The sequence below is a fragment of the Bufo bufo genome, chromosome 5, assembly GCF_905171765.1.
Source record: "Bufo bufo chromosome 5, aBufBuf1.1, whole genome shotgun sequence".
Classification (NCBI taxonomy): domain Eukaryota; kingdom Metazoa; phylum Chordata; class Amphibia; order Anura; family Bufonidae; genus Bufo; species Bufo bufo.
In genome coordinates, this window is record NC_053393.1 from 43789117 (window position 1) to 43809846 (window position 20730).

At 49.7% G+C, this 20730-nt stretch overlaps 1 protein-coding gene across 1 annotated transcript in view; it reads right to left on the reverse strand.

The window, feature by feature from the left end:
• ATAD2 (ATPase family AAA domain containing 2) overlaps nt 1-20730 on the reverse strand; it is a 105847-nt gene that overhangs the window by 22639 nt on the left and 62478 nt on the right. Inside the window, exons 17-21 of the mRNA XM_040432550.1 lie at nt 14265-14397; nt 2506-2692; nt 1963-2148; nt 1482-1617; nt 972-1168 (exon numbers count right to left, since the gene is read on the reverse strand). Of these exons, the coding sequence (XP_040288484.1) occupies nt 972-1168; nt 1482-1617; nt 1963-2148; nt 2506-2692; nt 14265-14397 (839 nt within the window). The remainder of the gene's footprint in view (nt 1-971; nt 1169-1481; nt 1618-1962; nt 2149-2505; nt 2693-14264; nt 14398-20730) is intronic.

The following is a 20730-nucleotide window of genomic DNA, read 5'->3' on the forward strand; positions in this document are numbered from 1 at the left end:
GCCTTCACATACGCGTTAGTGATTCTGGCAGGCTGTTCCAGCTGAGAACAGCCTGCTGGAATTTACTGCATCCGGCACTGCTGGATGCAGACTGAATGGCCGCCGGCCCCATTAACTATAATTAACTTTTATTTTGAACATGGTGAAGAGAAATTCTGTACAAAGTGTAGGTGATGTGGGCGGCACGATGTGGGTGGGTGTGGCTTGAGGCTGGGCGGGGACACAGGGGCCCCATAATCTCCTATTGCCCGGGGGCCCCATGAGTTGTCAGTCCGCCCCTGAACAGACCATATTATTTATCCCCTATACTGTGGATAAGTTCTTATGGTGGGACAACCCCAAAAAGCTACAGTAATGTCACACTAGTCCTTTATGGTATAAATGGTAATTTAGTAAAAGCATTGCATTCTTCAGTAATTTTCTATTAGGCCCCATTCACACGTCCGTGGTGTGTTGCGGACCCGCAACACACCCGCCCGGCACCCCTAGAGAAATGCCTATTCTTGTCCGCAGCTGCGGACAAGAATAGGACATGTTCTATCTTGCGGAGCGCGGCCCCGATCTTCGGGTCCGCAGCTCCGCAAAAATGCGGACAGCACACTGTGTGCTGTCCGCATCCATTCCGTCCCCATAGAGAATGAATGGGTCCGCACCCGTTCCGCAAAATTGCTGAACGGATGCAGACCCATTTGCGGACATGTGAATGGACCTTTAAGATAACATTTTCCTCATCCGAAATATAATATAGCCTTCAGCTGGCTATAATCGCCCTAAACATGTACATTAAGGTGTGTATGGTTTATGCTGAGAAAAGCAGTTAGCTCATCACTCTGCAAGACAAAGACTAGCATGTTGAAAGTCACCACACATGATCCTTTTGAATACAAAATATGAAAAGTCAACATAATTGGAATTCTACTTGTATGTCAATCTGCTTCAGTACACGGACAAATATTTTTCAATGCACTTACCTCTTCCGGGTCCACAGGCTTCGAAAAAGCTCTGAAGCGTTTATCAATGGCAAGTCTATGCGTCACATCTCTAAGGAAGAGTCGCAACTCACGAAAAGTCGCTTCTTCTTCTTCCTCCAACCTTTTTAGCTCCTCGGCCGTCAGCTGACGGGGTTCAGGTGGAGGAGCAACTGGTAAAACCTCAAGGGCCTGTAAAACTAAGTTACCAGGAGAATGTTCATAGCTGCACATATTCAGAGGAGGATTAAGCAAAATGGAGGCAATTTATTAAGACTGGCGGTTTAGACCCTGCGCTGGCGGATCTTAATAACCCTCAGCGCCGGCCCATCCCTTTCTCCGCCACACCCACTATTTTTTAGACCTGGCGTGAGAGGGGAAAAGTCACAGATTGCTTCGCAAATAACCTCTGCGCCAGAAATATGCCTAATATAGGCATATTTCTGATAGTAAATGACCCCTAAAATCTACTACTACAACTACATCAACAGTAAAAAAAAAAAAATCACTAACCTGCCTTTTTCCTTGAAGTTGGAGGCTTTGCTGCTTGATTCAAGATAAGATCCTCAAAGAAAGCTCTACGTTCTTCCTTGCTGGGTAGGGGAACATGAAAAACTTCACCATAATCATCCAGGAAAAGTTCTTGCAGCTATGAAAAACAAAGAGCGGAGATCTAATCAAAGGCCATCAGAAGTAACATGTATAATCTGTGGATATATTCAGTGACTAGTGTTTATTCCATGTAAAGCTAGGTTCATACCATATTTGTGTCTTTCCCCACATATAATATATATACATACACAAGAGATGCATCTGTATGTTTTCCACTTCATTAATCTCGCAAACATGCACCAAAAGATACATCAACATTATGGACACTGTACAGTATCCATTCAACCCTCCCTTCTCAGAGGCGCACAGGTAAATCTTTAGAAATATGGTCATGTGAATTGAACCCAAGGGGAGAGAAAAACAAGTAACTGTCTTTTCTTACGTCAGCGGGCAGATCAGCATAACTGACGTCACAGGTCGCAAGCAGAAGAACCGGAGAAAATGATGGGATGTTTTTAAGTAAAGTCATGAATGTTGCCTTCAGAGTGTAGCCGACAGTCTCCCACCACAAATGAATGTGTGGAATATAAAGAATGCTTGGAGCGGTTCTTTTTGCCTCGCGGAAAAGCTGTATGGTATTTATAAATACCAAAAAAAGAAAGAAAACAAATTAATATTTAACATTTAGTTAACTGATGCATGATTATGTGCGAAGTCAAATAAATAGACCTGAAATACTTATTGTATGGGTATAAGATTATGGGGGATATTTATCACCTCCCTGATGCCGGATCTCAAAACTGGACAGGGCAACACAGATGTGAAAGTAGCCTCAAGTGTGTGTCTGCCCTTGCCAAATTACAGTCTTATCTATGTCATAAAGGCCAAAAGTGCACTCTGCTCTCCATCCATTGGTCACTTCAAATGAGATGTCTATGACCAGGTTTAAGCAAGTAACATCATGGTGAACACACTTGGTTCTTACCTGTGCACAGTTCTCTTCAGGAGTAACAACACTAACACCAAAAAGAACGGCCAAGTCTAACGTGTAGACTGTGAACTTTTCCAAAGCATGTATGACCGCTGGAGCCAAGTGCGTCCCCTGACCTAGTCCTGACATTCCTGATAACAGCATCCTGGGTCTGTAAGACGTCGGTTGTTGATTTGCATTTCTACAATAAAACGAGAACTGGATTACTACTAAGAAAGACATACAACTTGAAAATGTAACACTAACTTTAATCACTTCTGTAAGGGAAACCACACCTGAAATATCTTACAAATGCCAACATGAAAAGGTCAATGTGCTTATTTCCAAAACAGAAATGCTGGCTTTTAATTGAAGATTGCAAAGTAGGAACACAAGCCTAGTGTCTGACTTGTTGCTGTGGCAACACATTTTTCCATTTATTTTTTGCCCAGGGACCATTTTTTTGGTCCGCATGTTTTAAAAACACACCATTGCCTATACTGGAATGAATCTACACCAGTAGCTGAGCAACTTGCAGATGCATTGCATTACTTCTGGCTAGAAACCATCCAGGAATCCTTCATGGATCAATACCAGTTAGTGTTTTTTCTACAATCGATAGTTCATGCACAGTGCAGATCAGGTTAGTAGAGAAGGTGTATAACCAGATCCACTATACTTTCTGTATTTAGGATTTATTTCTTGCATTAATCATTGGATGTAAAAAAAGAAAAAAGAAGAAGAGCTGTGTGTACAATCTTTTTCTTGTCAAATTCATTGGGGGATGCAGCATAGTGGGGTATATCTGCTGCCACTAGGAGCAGACACTGAACCAAAAGAGTGTTAGTTCCTCCTGCCAGGAGAGAGCAAGCCAGTTTGTACACTAGCAGAAGGAACAGTAAAGAGGCTGAATACCAAGAAACTGTAGACGGGTCGAAACCTAAAAACTGATGACATTTCCGGCGGACCTTGAAGGGAGAAACACCAAACATTGGAACAAGTATTGCAAGAAAAGTGGGTGGGTGCAGTGTTCCTAAATGAATTAGGCAAGAAATATTTTTACAGGTGAGTACAGAAACCTTTTATTTTCTTGCTTGGGTCATTGGGAGGGGGAAGGGGGGCAGACAGGACCATGCGACTTAAGAGCAGTCCAAAGAGGAAGGAGAAAACAAGAAACCCATTGAGCCAGGCCATGCCAACGGATGCCCACAGCACCTTGTGGAAGGGACCAATGACTAGAGACTGCTGCAAGCACGTCAACACTGCAGCCAAGTAATCAATGCCTAGCAGGGAGGACCAGAGATCAAATTGGTGAATATAGTCTCTTAATTTATCACAATTCCTGGTAAATTTTTGGGGAACCTTTTTAATAGCTGACAACGCCTTTAAATAGAGTGGAAACAAAGTTAACCTATTTCAAAAACGAATTATTGGTAAAAAAAAAAAATAGTAGAATCATTCAATTTACACAGCTTTTCTAATGAGAATTTGCAATATACGTAAAACCTGATGTACACACTAAACAAGTCTATAGGACTCCATTAATTAGATGGAGGCCAAAAGAACATCCTTTTGCCCTCCATCTGGCTGGTATACATCAGTCTATGGGAGATGGATGCCTATGTATAGCAGGCATATATGCAGGCTGTAGAGGACAAGTGGTTAAAATCATTTTCAGTGGTCCAGAATAAAAAAAATACCTAGTAGCCATTGGCTCCTGAACTGAAAAATTTAGGAGCCAAATAAAATTTTTAGTCGCCAAATCGAAACCGAATCAAAATTTTGGTATCGTGACAACACTACGCCGATCAGATCGGCGTAGGGTTGTTTAGATACCAAAATTTTGATTAGCTTTCGTCACCATAAAAAAAGTATTGCGAAACTCAATACTGCGCAAAAAAAAAACCAAAACGAAAACACACCAAAAAAAGCCGCGTGCATTTTATGCAACTAAGAACTGCCGCCTGCAAGACCATGCGGCCCAAGGCAGCGCCCGCCGATGCATAAGTATGCACCTGGCAAATTTCTGTAAATGTGCGTAAGGAGGTCAGTAGCCGCCTTGCACAACTGCGCGCCCGAACCTTGAATCCTCCGAGCCCAAGAGAGCCCACTGCTCTGGTGGAGTGAGCCGTGACACCAAAGGGCGGAACCCTGCCTTGGGTGCAGTATGCTTCAGCGATTGCAGACGTGCAATTGCCACCCTGGAGGCCGCCAATGCCTTGCGAGGACCCTCCGGGATGACAAAAAAGAGGAATCCGTACGCCGGAAGGAACTGGAGGCTGGCAAATAAATCGCCAGAGCCCTGACAACGTCCAAATGGTGTAACTCCCGCCCCCTATTGAAGGGGAGGGACACAGTGATGGAAGGACAATTTCTTCATTGAAATGAAAATCAGAGACCACCATCGGGAGAAGGAATGAACGGGCCGGTGGACCGCTGATCCCTGTGAAGAACCAGGAAGGTTCTCTGCAAGAGAGCGCCCCAACCCGGACACCAGTCTGATGGATGTGATGGCCACAAGAAAAAACTACATTCCAGAACCGGAGTCTGAGAGACATCTCCCGCAAGGGCTCAAGGGGGGAATTCCAGAAACAGTAATTGGTCCACCGAAGTCCCTCGAGCCGAAGAGGCTTGTGGGGAGACTGAGAAGCCAGCTGATATACCACCAAGGAAAAAACGCCTGAATGAGGAGTGTCCAACCGCAAGCCAAGGAATCAATACATTGGATAGGTAGAAGTAGAGACGATATGAGAATCACCGGCGGTGAGGAGTTCTGTCAGCGACCGTGTATTGAAGGTGTAGCAACGCTGCTTGACGGAAATTTCGACCAGACCAAGATGAGAGAAAAAATAAATAAAATAAAAACTCCTGCCTCGAGGAGGAAGAATAGAAGGGGTGTTCTGTTCCAGAAACGAAACTCCAGCAACGGTGGCAAGTCGTGACAGCACCGCTGCTCCGCCTGGCGTGGCGAGTCTCGTAGTCTAGCCACGGAATGTGCAGTGAAAAGGCATGACTACCATCGGACTGACGTGGCAGTCTGTAGTCAAGGCTTGAGAGGTAGTTGTAGATACGGGTAGTACACCCAGGACCAATGGGTAGGATTCACCTGTAGAAGGAGAATATGGAAAACGTCACAGCCCAACAGTCGGTCCGGAACGAGACTGGAAGAAAAAAAAAACAGAACCAATACCCTGCATCAACGTAGATGAGGGGAAGTAGTAACGTAGGAGCTACCAAGGTTTGCGGACTGACCGTGAACCCCGAGCCAGAGAAGGAAAAAAAACTGAAGGAAAAGGGGGCAGGGCGAAGCCCATTCCCCATCTGAGACTGGCACTACACAGAATTAGCCACCAGATGAGATTGGCGGTGCCACAATCCGCCTAAGGAGGAGGAGGCCATGCAGCATACGCCAACGAATTCGGCGTTAGAATCGGTCACCTGACGAAGGTGCCGTGCAGGAGGAGCCAGAGTATGTAATGGCTACTCCAGGACCCCCGTACCGTAGGAGCCGCAGCGTGCCCGCCAGCACAAACTGAGGGGCAGACTTAGAGGAATCCGATAGAAGCCATGGTACCATACTGCCTCAGGGAAGGAGAGCTAACCTTAAACACTCCACCTGGAAAGGGCGTCGAACAGGAACAACAGCCAAACCAGCGTCCGGGTGGAACCCCTACCTGAGGGGATGCCCCACTGCAGCGACTGCAAACGCTAGTACCAGCGGAGATCACGCTGCAAAGCCAAACCAGAGTGCCAGCACAACCACTTCCCACATCAGGAATGGTGGATAACATATTGAAACAGTGGAGGACCATGGATACAGGGGACGCTAGGACACATGAGTGACGCTGGGCAACCCCCTGAAGAGAGAGGTTGTCATATTCATGCCCCAAACCGTCACCGAAGGAAAAGGACACAACGTGGAAACAGCCACAGTATCCACTGGCGGCACCGAAATACCATTAGAAGAAGAGTACAGGGCACCAGCGTGTAACAATACTCACTACGCCTCACTTGTAGAAGATAAGGCATCTATAGCCGTGGCGTAGTTGAAGTGGGCAGATGCCAGTGCAGGCCGGGCAAAGAATATCGCGGCCGGAGCACTGATGCGGTGCTGAACGAACGTATGCAGTTAACCCCTTCTGGAGCAGCGTGACCGGCGTCCGCTCCCGAAGGGGGTGACAATGAGGTAGGTGCCGCAATAGTGGACGGCGCCGGCCCTTATAAATCCAACGAGTCCGGAGGGTGGAGGGGAGCGGGAGCCTCCTGCGCTCCCCTCTCTGCATGTGCGCTCCGGACGGTGTATTAACCCCCCATGTGCCGATGTCCCTTCTTGGACAACAAGAGGAGTAAAGGGAATGACAATAGGGGTGCTGATGGCTTGAGGAGAGCTGGTGATAGCCTCAGGCAGACAGGGTGGTCCTGGAAATAGCTTCAGGGCATAAGTATGCACCTGGTTGTTGAATACTAATACCACCAAGAGTGAGGGCCAGGAGGGTTAACATACTCACCTAGTCCCGTGTACTCACCTCTCTTCTATTTCCTGCCGCCATCTTCACCCCTCCTCTGGTCCAGCAGGGTCACCCCTTCAGCTACTGGATGGGTGACCCCTTGGCTGGCGGGATGCAGGGGAGCGAGGCTGCCCTGGTCCACCTTGTCTTCTGTAGCGGAGGCAGCAGTGCGGGTGAAAACGAAGGAAAAAAAAATAAAACTAAACTAAACTAAAAAATCTTCAGGAGATCCCTGGTCTTGCCTCCTATTGACACTAGAAAAAACGAGATTTTTGTATAACTTACCAGTAAAATCTCTTTCTCGCTCTTTCCTTGGGGGACACAGAAAACCTTGGGTATAGCTCATCTCCATAGGAGGCGTGACACTAAGTGAAAGCTGTTAAGCCCCTCCTCCACAGCTATACCCTCAGCCTGGAGAGAGAGACTGCCAGTTGCGTGTCCAAGCAGTGAGAAAAGGCAAAGTCCAACAAGGAACCAACAAGCCAACTACCCAACGGGTAACACAAACTCGGAAACCGTGTAGAGAAAAACAATGAATGGGTGGGTGCTGTGTCCCCCAAGGAAAGAGCGAGAAAGAGATTTTACTGGTAAGTTATACAAAAATCTCGTTTTCTCGCCCAGTTTCCTTGGGGGACACAGAAGACCTTGGGACGTTCAAAAGCAGTCCAAAAGGGGAGGGACCACAGCTCCAAGGCGAAGCACCCGAAGGCATCAAGGAACCGCCGCCTGCAGACCCAGGCGGACCAAGGCAGCATACGCCGAAGCCAGAGTATGCACCCTGTAGAACTCTGTAAAGCGTGCACGGAAGACCTGTGGCCGCCCTGCTCAAATGCATGGCCGAAGCCCAATGCCTCCGGCCCAGGAGGCACCGACCGCTCTGGTGAAATGAACGGTGACAGCAAAGGCAGAATCCTGCCCTCGGTGCGGTAACCTCAGCAATAGCCAATCTGATAAGGCGGAGGAAAACCACCCTGGAGTCCGTCAACTCTAAGCGCGGACCTCCAGGAAACCCAAGAGACCAAACGTCGACAAGAGTCGGAGATCTCCAAGTAAAACCGGCAAGGCCCAAACAACGTCCAAATCGGTGAAGTGTTGAAGCGAAAGGCAAACACCACCTTCAGAAGGAAGGAACAGGATGTAGAACAGCCCTGTCCTGGGAAAAGACATAAGGCTCAGAACAAAAAGGGGCCATTCAGGCACCAGTCAGAGACACGACTGATACGGAAACACAACCGTACAGGACAGACAGGGTAGAGAGAACATCTGTAACGGCTCCAAGGACAAGATTGGAGCACCGAGAGCTCAGTATGAAGTTCCCAGGGCGATACCGAAGGACAGTACAGAGGAACCAAAGAGCCATTTCGAGTAAGAAGGTCTTGACAGGCCCAGAGGGCCGGGGAACGCTGGAAGAGGAAGAACAGCGCTGACACTTGACACCTCAAGTAAAGGAATCCCAGTCCCAGGTCCAGGCCGGACTGGAAAAAAGACAGAACCATGGGGAGAGAAAAGGTCAGAGTGGGGAATGCACAGCTTCCCACAGAACCCCAGACAAAAGAACCATAAGTCTTACGACAGATCCTGGACGAAATACAGCCAGGAGCGGACAGTAGCAAACCCGCTGGAGTCGCCTGGCAAGCGGGCGAAAAAAAAACAAAAAAAAAAACAATGTGATCAGGCGCAGACCAGTAACACGGGCAGAAGTCGACAAAACTGGTCCCGTCGGCCCCCGGGCAACGTTGTCCCGTATCCACCCTAGCGGGGGAGTAGAAGGACAGACTGAAAGGAACCAAAGGGCCCGCCCAGCATCCGCCAGATGCCAGGACAAGACAGGCTAAAGTCCATGCTGATGTAGCCATGTTCTACAGTCCCGGTGTGGGAGATTAAAGGACAATCTGGACCGAAAGGTAGTCCCCCCCCAAGTTACCGAGAAGGTAAGTCTACAGCAGGACCATTGTCTTAGAATGGACCACGCAATCTGCACTCAGCGGGAGGACAGAACGCGGTAGACTCGGTAAATAGGCACAGCTAATACAGCCAGTGTGGACAAGGGAGACAGTACGAGGCCAAAAGGAACACCGGAACCATCCACATGAACAACCATGCTCTCCCCAGAGGGGAGGACAGTGAAGGAACAGCCTCTGAAGTCTGGCGGGACAGAAGCCACATCGGAGTGATCTGTACCGAGCGGGAGCCAAACAGAGCCGGCGAGATAAGGTAGTCGAGACAGAGGCCGGCATAACACCCTCCAATCGAAAGGAGGAGTGGGCAACAGGGAAGCCATAGGACAGCTCAAAAGCAGAACCCTGCTACACTGTGAGATGCCCGGTTCACCGCCTCGCAGAAGGCGAATACCCTGAAGAACCCAAGGTGGAGGTCCTCCGGACCTGGGTAATCGAGCACCCAAGAGAATTTGGGTGACCTTCCCGAGAAAAGCGGCCCGCACCTGGTAGCAGATCAGACTGAAGCGTAGAGGCGCCAAGAGGAAGGACTCATACCACACTACATCCGAAGAGGAGGAAATTGCAGCAGGCAAGGGAACCGCAGTCCTGCCAGAGCCAACGAAGAATTCGAGGGGCGCTCCAGACAACAGCACTCCCGACCATGTGACCACTAACGCAGGGAAGCAATACCGCGGAAGGACGAATGGGCACGCATCTAGGAACCACGAACACTCCCTGGGATGAAGGGCCAACTAAATGAATGAGTACCACCCAGCTCCGTGCAGCAGAGAGCAAGCAAGTAGAGCCCGTCCGGGTCAGGTGGACAGAATGAACTCCTTAGAGACGAGTGCAAGGCTTGCGGCCAGCATCGTATCCCAAGAAAACAAAAGTATGCCGCAGGAAGCAGGTGAGGCATACGTACGAGCAGCCCGTAAGCAGTGAGAAGGCCAACCCACCTACAGGAGGAGAAGGCATAAACGGCCCAAACAACGCACAAGAACATTCGCTCACTGCAAAAAGGTTAATTCAGCGAAAAAGGGGGCTCGCCACAGAGTGCCACAGCATGTACGGAATTGCAAAGTGCAACCTGAAAGGGAGTTATGCACAAGCCTAGTATAGCATGCGATGGAACGCAAGCAGTCCGCCCCAAAAGGGGGAAAATTGTATCTGGCAAACTGCAGTCTGCAAGAGTGCAAAGGCCGGTCCCAAAAGGGAGTGATGCCTAAGGCCGTACCTACTTCAGAGAAGCAGGACATACCCTATAATCCAGCAGGAACGCAGGAGGTCCACCTAGTGAAAGGGGAACATGCACAGGGTTATCTCAGCATTAAGTGAGTGTGCAATAATACACCCAACACTGATTTAGCGAGAGTGCTACTACTCTGCCAATGAAGGGGGACATGTACAAGTCCAGTACAGCCATACAAGGACAGCCGTGAATCTCATGAGCGTGCCAAATTCTGCCCATGGAACAAGGGGTGGTCACGCACAAGGCCAGCACCGTATCCAATGGGAGTGCAAGCGTTCCACCCATGTTAGAGGGCCATGCTCATGGCCAGCAAGGTATCCGGTGAGAGTGTAGCATGCCGCCCAGAAAAAAGGGGGGGTAATGCACATGGCCAGCATCTCATCCAGGGAGAGTGCGTGCACCCGCCATGTATGGGAGTCATACACATGGCCAGCAACGTACTGGTGAGAGACAAACACAGTCAGTGAGAATGTGTGTATGTCACCTGAGGAAGGAAGGCATGCCCATGGCAGGCAGCGAATCCAGCGAGAGTGCGTACACCGCCCACGGAATAGGGGTCATGCATATGGCCGACAGCGGATCCTGCGAGAGTGCAAGCACCCCGCCATGTATGGGGTACTTACACATGGCCAGCAACGTACCTGCGAGAAAACAACCACAGACAGAGGGATGTATGTATGCTGCCTGAATCATGCCTATGGTCGGCAGCGGAACCAGTGAGAGTGCAGCATAGTAACATAGTACATAAGTTCATCATAGCACATCAGAGAGAGTGCAGCGTTCCGCCTATGGAAGGGGGTCGTGCACATAGCCAGTACCGAATCCGGTGAGAGTGCAGTATTCCGCCTATGGAAGGGGGTCGTGCACATAGCCAGTACCGAATCCGGTGAGAGTGCAGTATTCCGCCTAAAAAGGGGGGTCATGCACACGATCGGCAACAGATCCAGTGAGAGTGTAGCGTTCCGCCTAAGAAGGGGGTCACGCACATAGCCGACAGCGAATCCAGTGAGAGCGCTGCGTTCCGCCCATGGAAGGGGGTCACGCACATGGCCGGCAGTGAATCCATAGAGAGTGCAGCATTCCGCCTAGGAAGGGGGTCATGCACATGGCCAGCACCGTATCCGGTGAAGGTGCAGCATTCCGCCTAAAAGGGGGTCATGCACATGGCCAGCCGGCAGCCAGGGAGAGTGCAGTATCCCGCCTAGGGGGGGGGGGGGGGATGCACATGGCAGGCACCATAACTGGAGAGATGATGAATGCTGCCTACGGAAGGGCCGCATGCACTTGGCCAGCGCCGTATCCTGGAAGAGGGCAGGAAAACTGCCTAAAAGGGGAAATGCCCTAGCACCGACGCAGGTTGGGAGCGCAACACTATGCCGCCTGTGGAAAGAGGGCATGCAGACATGCAGCACTACTGATGAGGCTGCAGCGTCCTGCGCAGTCCAATAGAAATCTATTATATATATATATATATATATTTATTATTATTTTTTTTTATTAAAAACACAGCCTCTCTGAGGCTAAAGGGGGCCACCATATAGGGGCACAGATAGTCAGGAAAAAGGGGGGGGCCAGCCATACAGGCCCATTGGGAGCCGGCCTGTACCCAAAAGGGTTAACATGAATCCGGCCTGGAGGGCGGCGCTGCGATCCCCTGGGGGCGGAGGAACCTCCCGGCGGGAAAAATTCGCGCCTGGAGAAGTTCCCGCCCCCTCCACCAGAGGCCGGAATTTTGCGGCCTAGCAGGCCGTGAGGCCGGGGTCTAAATTTGCGGCGCCCGGTATGTACCGCCGGAACCTAAGGCGGAGTGGCAATTGTGGCGAAGCCTGGGCCACAATTTGCGGAGCCCCACCGACCGGCACCGACGGTCGGCCGGGGCCTGCTGAAGTCAAGCCCAAAGCCGGCCGCGGGAGCCCACCCCGCCGACCGGAATGGCGGCTTGCCGGCCGCGGGAGCCCACCCCGCCGGCCGGAAGAGTCAGGGGCCCGGAATAGCGACTTGCCGGCCGCGGGAGCCCACCCCGCCGGCCGGAAGAGTCAGGGGCCCGGAATGGTGGCTTGCCGGCCGCGGGAGCCCACCCCGCCGGCCGGAAGAGTCAGGGGCTCGGAATGGCGGCTTGCCGGCCGCGGGAGCCCACCCCGCCGGCCGGAAGAGTCAGGGACCCGGAATGGCGGCCTAGCAGGCCGCGGAGCCTGGGCTAAGATTTTTGCGGCGCCCGGTCGCACCAGAGTACCAATGTCGGCCGGAGGCGAGGCCTCACTCCACAGCCGTCAGGAGCCTCAGGCCTTGAGCAACACTCCGGTAGGAGATGGGGGGGGACCCAGAGACCGGGTGCCTGTGGTAGAAATAAACTATGTTGCCGCTTCTGTAGCTGGCTGTGGAGACAGCCACTGGCTGCATGTCTATGGGAGCCAGGCAGGGGGGGGGGGGGGAAGGCAGAAGGAGATTGCCGCTCTGCAGGTGCCAGCATAGATCCAGCAGGGGACTAGAGGCCCAGTATGGGGGTCAGGCACGCAGGAGACCGGGGGGGACGGGGACGTAGGGCTGGAGAAGCCTCTCTCTTACCACAGCCGTCTTCACCCTCGGTCCATTCCAGCAGGGTCGCCCCTTCAGCTACTGGCACCGTAGTGGCAGGACGCTGGAAGAGGGACTTGGCGTGCGGGCGACCCTTGGGCTGGCGGGATGCAGGGGAGCTAGGCTGCCCTGGTCCACCTTGCCTTCTGTGGGGGAGGCAGCAGTGCGGGTGACCGGCACTGGCGCAGCTCAACCCCGGGAGAACAGAGAGGTCAAGTGCGACTCTGTTATCCCTGATGATCTAGAAGAAAAAGAAAATAAAAAAGTAAAAATCTAAAATTTAAACAAGGAGAATACAGCCCTGCAGAGCAGGGAGTGTCTTGCCTCCTTGGACACTAAGCAAAAAACTGGCAGTCTCTCTCTCCAGGCTGAGGGTATAGCTGTGGAGGAGGGGCTTAACAGCTTTCACTTAGTGTCACGCCTCCTATGGAGATGAGCTATACCCAAGGTCTTCTGTGTCCCCCAAGGAAACTGGGCGAGAAAACTGAAGCTCTCTCTCCAGGCTGGTGGGGGTATAGCTGCCAGGGAGGAGCTAACAGCTTTTACTAGTGTCAGTGCCTCCTAGAGGACATGGCTATACCCACGGTCTCTGTGTCCCCCAATGAATATGGGCGAGAATCTATACATATAAAAAGGTATCGATGGATTCGTACTGACCTGTAGAATAAAAGCAACTGGTCAGTTTTATCGCACATTGAACGTTCTAAATAAAAAAAAAAAAACTTAAAAAAACTGTGGTGGAATTGCTTTTTTTTTTTGCAATTTCACCCCATTTGGAATTTTTTTTCCCGCTTCCCACTACATCATATGTAGTATTAAATGGTGGTGTTGGAAAGTACAACTTTGTACTGCAAAAAACAAGCCCTCATATGGCTATGTGAACAGACAAATAAAAAAAAAGTTATGGCTCTGGGAAGACAGGGAGCACAAAACAAACGCTAAAAACCTCTGGGCCTGAAAGGATTAATGCATTGATTTATAAAATAATAATAATAATTAATAAAAAAACACAACACCTTAAAGGGGTTTTCTAGGCGTTCAATATTGATGGCTTATCCTCACGACAAATTATCAATATCAGATTGGCAAGGTTCCAACTCCTGGCACCCCTGCCGATCAGCTGTTTGAGGAGACCATGGCGCTTCGGTGACAGCTCCAGCTCATCAAGCACAGCGCCATCTATCGAATAGCGATTTTGCTGGGTACTGCAGCTCAGCCCCATTCACTTGGATGGGACTGAGCTGCGCCTAGACCATGTGACTGATGAATGTGACATCACTGGCCTATAAAGAGGCCACAGCAGTCAGAGCACCACTGTCACTTTAAACTTCTGATTGCCAGGGGTACCAGGAGTTAGAGCCCCACAGATCTGATATTGATGACTTAAGATAGGCCATCAATATCAAAACAAGCCCTTAAATGACGTCCATAGCCTTTACTGCAACTTCAATTCAAAACTAGGTCCACAAGGTGTGTTACAGTAAATGCAAATACTCAACTTACACACGGAGTTGAAGAAACTGACGATTTTCTTTTTGGTTGTTGGGGAGAATGTGAGCAATCCCATTTTCAAACACTGAGGGCAGTTCATCATCACTGTACAATAAATCTTCATCCAGCATGTGACTTTCAGATGCTAAAAAGGCCAAAATAATTGTAATGTAAATGGGGTTATCAAAGATAACAGTAGCAGAATTTTCTGGAGGTAAAAATCTAAATAAGAACCTGTGGGTATGTCCACATGGAATGGAAACGCTGCAGATATGCAGGTGATGTTTTATAATAGCAGCTAAGTGGATGAGATCTTAGTCTACTTTCACACTGGAGTTTTGGCTTTCCGTTTGTGAGATCCGTTCAGGGCTCTCACAAGCGGTCCAAAACGGATCAGTTTTGCCCTAATGCATTCTGAATGGAAAAGGATCCGCTCAGAATGCATCAGTTTGCCTCCGATCAGTCTCCATTCTGCTTTGGAGGCCGACACCACAACGCTGCTTGCAGCGTCCTGGCACACAATGTAAGTCAATGGGGACAGTTCCATTTTCTATGACACAATCTGGCACAATAGAAAACTGATCCGTCCTCCATTGACTTTCAATGGTGTTCAAGACGTATCCGTCTTGGCTATGTTAAAGATAATACAAACGGATGCAGACGGCTGTATTATCTGAACGGATCCGTCTGTTCAGATCCATGACGGATCCGCACCAAACGAGAGTGTGAAAGTAGCCTTAATAAATATGATCCTCAATGCAGAAAATAACTGCAGCATAAGTGACCTTCTGTACAGAATTTAAATCCACAGCATGTCATGTTATTCTGCTAGTTAATGTTAGATATAGTTGTATATAGCTAATGAAGATAGTTAATGAACAAAAAAAAATAAAAATGAATGGATGCAAACTAGGCTAACCCAGTGCTTCTCAATTATTTTCTGTCATGCCCCCCCTAGGAAGAAGAAAACATTTCGCGCTGACTGTAAAATAGTAGTCATTTGTCTATAAAATTGTTATAGTACACCTTATTATTGGTATCCTCCAGCGGTGTGCTTTGTACCCCTTCCAGCTCCTGCATTCCTGCTATTATGCCCTTTTTTATCTAGGTTACCTTCAGGCTTAGTTTAACCTGCAGAGCGTCTTTTGCACCTTCCCCTCACCTCCTTTTGATCCAGGTACTGCCTTCTAGTTCGTATACTTTTTCCCCTCCAACCCCGTGGTTACTATTTCTTCTCCCCTTTTCAGTTTTATTATCAGATTTTGTGTTTGTCCTACCTCCTCTCCTTGACCCCTGCTCTTTTTGTTCTTTCTGTGCTTCAGCTCTTGTTTTCCCACCTGGTGATGCTGCGGATGTATCTTTGCGACTCTGCCTTGATGACATGCCGGCGTCCTGCTCTTTCTCCTCTGTGAGTGGCACTAGGAACCGGCGTATTGATTCTCCACGGGTCCTCTGCATGTGTCACGTGCGTTGGCGGTCACGTGGTCCTCCGCGTCGGGCTGCTACTGGGACAATCTAGTGATCGCGCCGCGCTGCTCCCTCTCCCGCCGTAGAGCTGCTAGGCAACCGACGCCGTGTGGGACGCCGAGTTGCGAGTGATTCGGATAATCCGATCTGGACATCCAATATGACAGTGTTTGTCGAGGTCAAACGAGCCCCCCTTTACGGAGCCTCCTCCCCCCCCCCCCCCCCCCCCCCCCACCCCACTATTTGAGAAGCACTGGCCTAACCGTTTACCTGTGACTCGACCTAAGGGCTCAAAGCACATGAACGTGAGCCCGAAAAAGAACATATTCAATTTTTTGCTGTGTGGACAGAATCTTGCAGATCGCGGACCCATTCAAGAGAATGGGTCCGCATCCACAAAAAACGGGCACATGGCTGGTGCCCATGCATTGCGAATCGCTATCTGCAGTCCGAAGAACGGGGTGCACACTTTTGTGTGCATGAGCCCCAAGGTAGATCTCTGCTCAGTCTCTTCTTTTGAATGATGGATCGTGTTGGTTGATGCAATCAAAAGGTTTGAACAGTGGAGTTTAGCATTTTAAAAATCTGTAAAATCATGAGAGCGGGATTGTAACTGTGTCTAACAGCTGTTCCCCAGTTTCTATTGCACATGCACACCAGCAGCAATGCCAATGCGTTTGACGTTATGACCGTTTGTCATGATGTGCAAATGGCCCGCCACTAACGACACCCTTGTCATTTGTTATCAACACTAAACTTAAATCAAATGAAAATAGGATTTTTGCACTCACAGTAAAATAGGCGGCGACACTAGATATGAAAAAAGTGGGGCTATACCCTCTCCACAGACACTAGGCTAATCAGTTTGTACCAATAGCAGTAGGAGAGAGAAACAAAAGCAAAAGAACCAACATGTCCTGGACCGAAAAGGAATTAGAACAGCAGCCGGTGACAGAGAAATAAAAACAAAGGGTGGATTTAGTCCCCAATGAATTGAATGAGAAAGGAATTTTACGGCGAGTACAAAAATCCAATTTTCTTGTCAATGTCATTGGGGGACACAGCACAATGGGACGTCCCAAAGCAGTCCCCGAGGGTGGGTAAGGAAATCCTCATGCAAAAAGTTGTGTGCAACGGTGCAGGAGAACCATGCGACCCAACAGACCAGGAGAGCCAAAGCATGAAATGGTAGATAGAAAACGAATGAAGTGAGCAGAGAGCTCCAGGACCAGAAAGAGTCCAAAGAAAAAAAATTGTGGGGGACCGCCAGGATCCCAAGCACAAGTGCCTGAGAAAAAAAGGCCACATGCAAGAAGGAACAAAGCGAAGCGCCAGGCTCCACCCAAGATGGGAAGAATAAGGAGCAAGGCTAGATGTCCTGCGCAAGAATCGAGAGTTGAAGAAAGTGAGCGCTATAAGAGCCAGAGGAAGGATCTGGAAGAACCAGGGCTCCTCCAGAATACACAGGAGAGCAGCACAGCCGGAAGGCGTCTGTTGGTAATGGCCTAGCGCTCTGCATATAGAAGGATGCTCGAGGAGGAGGATCTATAAGGGGACAGACCCAACCAGAAAACTTAGCCCATGAGGGGAACCCAGCAGGAGAGAACATGCCTGGGAAAGGAGCAGGAGCAGTCCTGAATAAGGAAGAAAACTTCCTGAGACAAACTAAAGGAAGACCCTGTGGACCACCCCTCGGCAAAGGAAGGCGATTCTTAAGGCCTGGAAGGCAAGGGACCCGACCAGTAAGAGGATACGGCAAGGAAAAAACTCCAAATTGTCTCAAGGCAAAAACATGTGAAGGCAAACGCCATGTGAAGGCCAAGGTAGAGAAAAAACAAGGAAGCACTGGAGCCTGCGCAATTGAGAGAAAGAGAGAAAACACTCACCATGGGAAGGGAGCAAGCCTCCTTCCACTGCAGGGCAGGTGGGTTAAGAGAACCACCCTAGGAGAAAGTGGAAACCCGATCTAGCGAAAGAGAGCAGCCAAACTCTGGGGGAGAAGGGGGTCCTAGGTAATGGAAAGACATGCTTCCCACACAAGAAGGCGAGAATGAAACCTCAGAAAAACTGGAACAAAATATTACTGTGACATGTAAGACCAGGGGAATCCCTGGCCACATGAAGTCTCAGGAAAAAAGGGAACCAATCACAGGCCCTGGTAATACAAGTGGAGACACACTCGTCTGAGAGATATTGGAGTAGAAGAGAGAACTAAAAACAGCCTAAGGAGGAACAGTTCTCAAATCGAAGGAAATCTCCAACCAGAAGTGGCCAATATAATGTAAACTGCAACCAGAGCAACAAACTCCGAGGTACCAGGACCTGAACCTGGGGAGACAGGAAGAGAGTTTAGATTCTCGAGAGGGGAACAGGCCTATGGGGACCCAGGAAGGAAAGGAACCAAACCGGGCCCAAGAAGCAGCTGTCATAAAGAGCATGTGCGGTCCAGAGATGCCATGAGTAGCTTCCCAGAGGGAACCAGCCAGTGAAGGCTAGGGTAGCTGGATGGTCTAAGAACCATTGCAGCAGGGACTCCAAGCAGGATTAACCCAGTCAGAGGCTCAAGTAGGGTCCACAAAACTGGGCCACATGAGGACAATAAGAGCCAGATTATCAAAAGAAAAATTAAATGCAGCAACCCATAGGTAAAAAAAAACAAAAACAAAAAAACATCAGTCATGGTTAACCAATCATCCCAAGTGTAGGGACTAGAATACTGTATAACACTGCCCCAAGAATGGGCAAATACAGAACCCTGGATTTTGTAAAAGAATCGCCAGACATCCATATGTCAGAAAAGGTTGCGGAATTCGCCAGGGGAAGCCGGGAGAGACTACACTGACATGTAGAAACCAGCTACCAGCAGAGCACAATGAAACCCCCAAAGAAGAGGGTAGAAACTGACAGGCGCAGAGAACAACAAGGCCCAAGCGAACTGCACTTCTGTCATGTAGCACAACTAATCAGAGAACATAAGAGAGTACCAAGAACGCGCGGACCATGGAAGAACTTACGGGACCATGTGCGATACCAAGCGAGCAGCGGAAAATTCCACACTCCAAGTAGAGGACGTCCAGCGATGAGTGAAAACTGCTGTATCAGCTGGTGTTCACAATGCTGCGTATCCCTGCAGGATAGAGCATCCAGTGGTGCTCCAGGTACTCGGCCAGGACTGGGCCATGTAACCCTGTGAAAACAAAGCAGAGAGGCAGTAACAACAACGCGAGTACTCCATCCATGCAATGAGGTAATGCGGCTGTGCGGAATCCAGTAGTACTTTATAGGGTGACAAAGAACAAACCGAGCATGATAGCCAACAACCTGGCCATTGCGAAGGGAGTGTGGTTTGTCTGGTGCATAACAGGACTGAGAAGTCCTGTTTAAATAGTGTGTCAAGCAATAAAGTAAAAATCATGCATAGTACAGGGGGCAATGAGAAGACTTGGTGCAATCAGAGGGCCTGGTTCGAGGAGGTACTGTGCACCGGGTGTCGGATCTGAACAGGCCAGCCATATGCTGGATCTAAACAATTGCAACTCTACATATGGTTGCCAGTTACATACTAAACCAGGATGGTTTGTCGGAATACAGCGCCTTGAGATAGTACAAGTACACAGCCGAGGACGACGGTAATGGGTGCCAGATGCATACTAGAATCAGAACAGAGTGATGCATACAGTGACTGGGGATGGTACCATCACTCCGCGTGAAGAGGGACCACAGGATTGCCTAGCACACAACAGAGCCAGGAGCAGGAGCGGTATGGGGCCACAGATTGTACCAGATACGGCACAGCACTTGGGAGATACTACAAATACTCTGCCTGGAGAGTAGGGTAGTAAGATCTGACTGCAGTGATGCACACTATGATGAGTGGAGACATGGCTACAGCATAGGTATAGTGTACTACAGCCTCTTGATAAGGAGTTATATGACTGCAGGTGATGCACACTAGAACCGACAGTGTGATGGCTACAGCATCTGGAGATGGTACAGGGTACTCCACCTAATAAAGGAGTAATGTGGCTGCATGGTGCACACTAGAACCAGACAGGTGCAATGGTTACAGCATCTGAAGATGGCATCTGTACTTCGCCTGATAAGGGAGAAATACAGCTGCATGGTGCACACTAGACCGACAGGTTGAAATGGCTATAGCATCTGAAGATGGTACAGGTACTCCGCTTAAAAAGGGAGTATTATGGTTGCGTGGTGCACACTAGCACCAGGATGGTGTATTGGCTACAGCGTCTGGAGAAGTAATACAGTAGCCTAGAACACTCCGACTAGGAGGGTGTGTTAAATATAGCCCCTGGTAATAGTGAAATTGCTCCAGCTGTACATTGGAACCAGGAAAGTCTGCCGGAAACAGCCATTGGCACAAGTCCCCCCAGTAAAGGGGAAGGCATACGTACCTGGGACACCACATAGGTGTGCCAGCGTGCTAAACACGGTGGCGGGTAAAGCACCGCCTACTGGAGAGGCGGCAGGCAGGCTGACTTGTGTGGATAATTAACTGTGCAACCTGGGGAGTGCCATCTGAAAATCCACTAAGGGGGATACCAACCCTGGAGAGGAAAGGTTCCTCATTTGTCTTTGACCACCCAGAGAGATTCTGTATGGTGGAAGACCGCCTGATGCTCTGTTCAGAGTCAGAATCTGTGCAGAGGATTCCCCCGATGAGGCAAAAGGTACCCAAGGAGATTCCCTCAGAGCTAGTACTGTTCTGCAGGAAACCAGGGTGTAGAGGATAAGAAGGACCTATGATGGGGTACCCTAGGCCGTATGGTCGCAGACAGGATCGTGCTCTGCCCAGATACGGAATCTGAGTCGGAGGTGTCCCCCGAGGCGGCGGAAGGCTCTCTCCCTGCATAGGAGAGGAGTCATTGCCAGCCTCAGACCTGTCCTAGGAGTGACCCGAAGACACAGAAAAGGAGCAGGACCTAGTTCAGACAACCCTAGGTCGATTACTGGACCTGGTGTCAGAGGTCGGCCGCATTTAGGCAGGTAA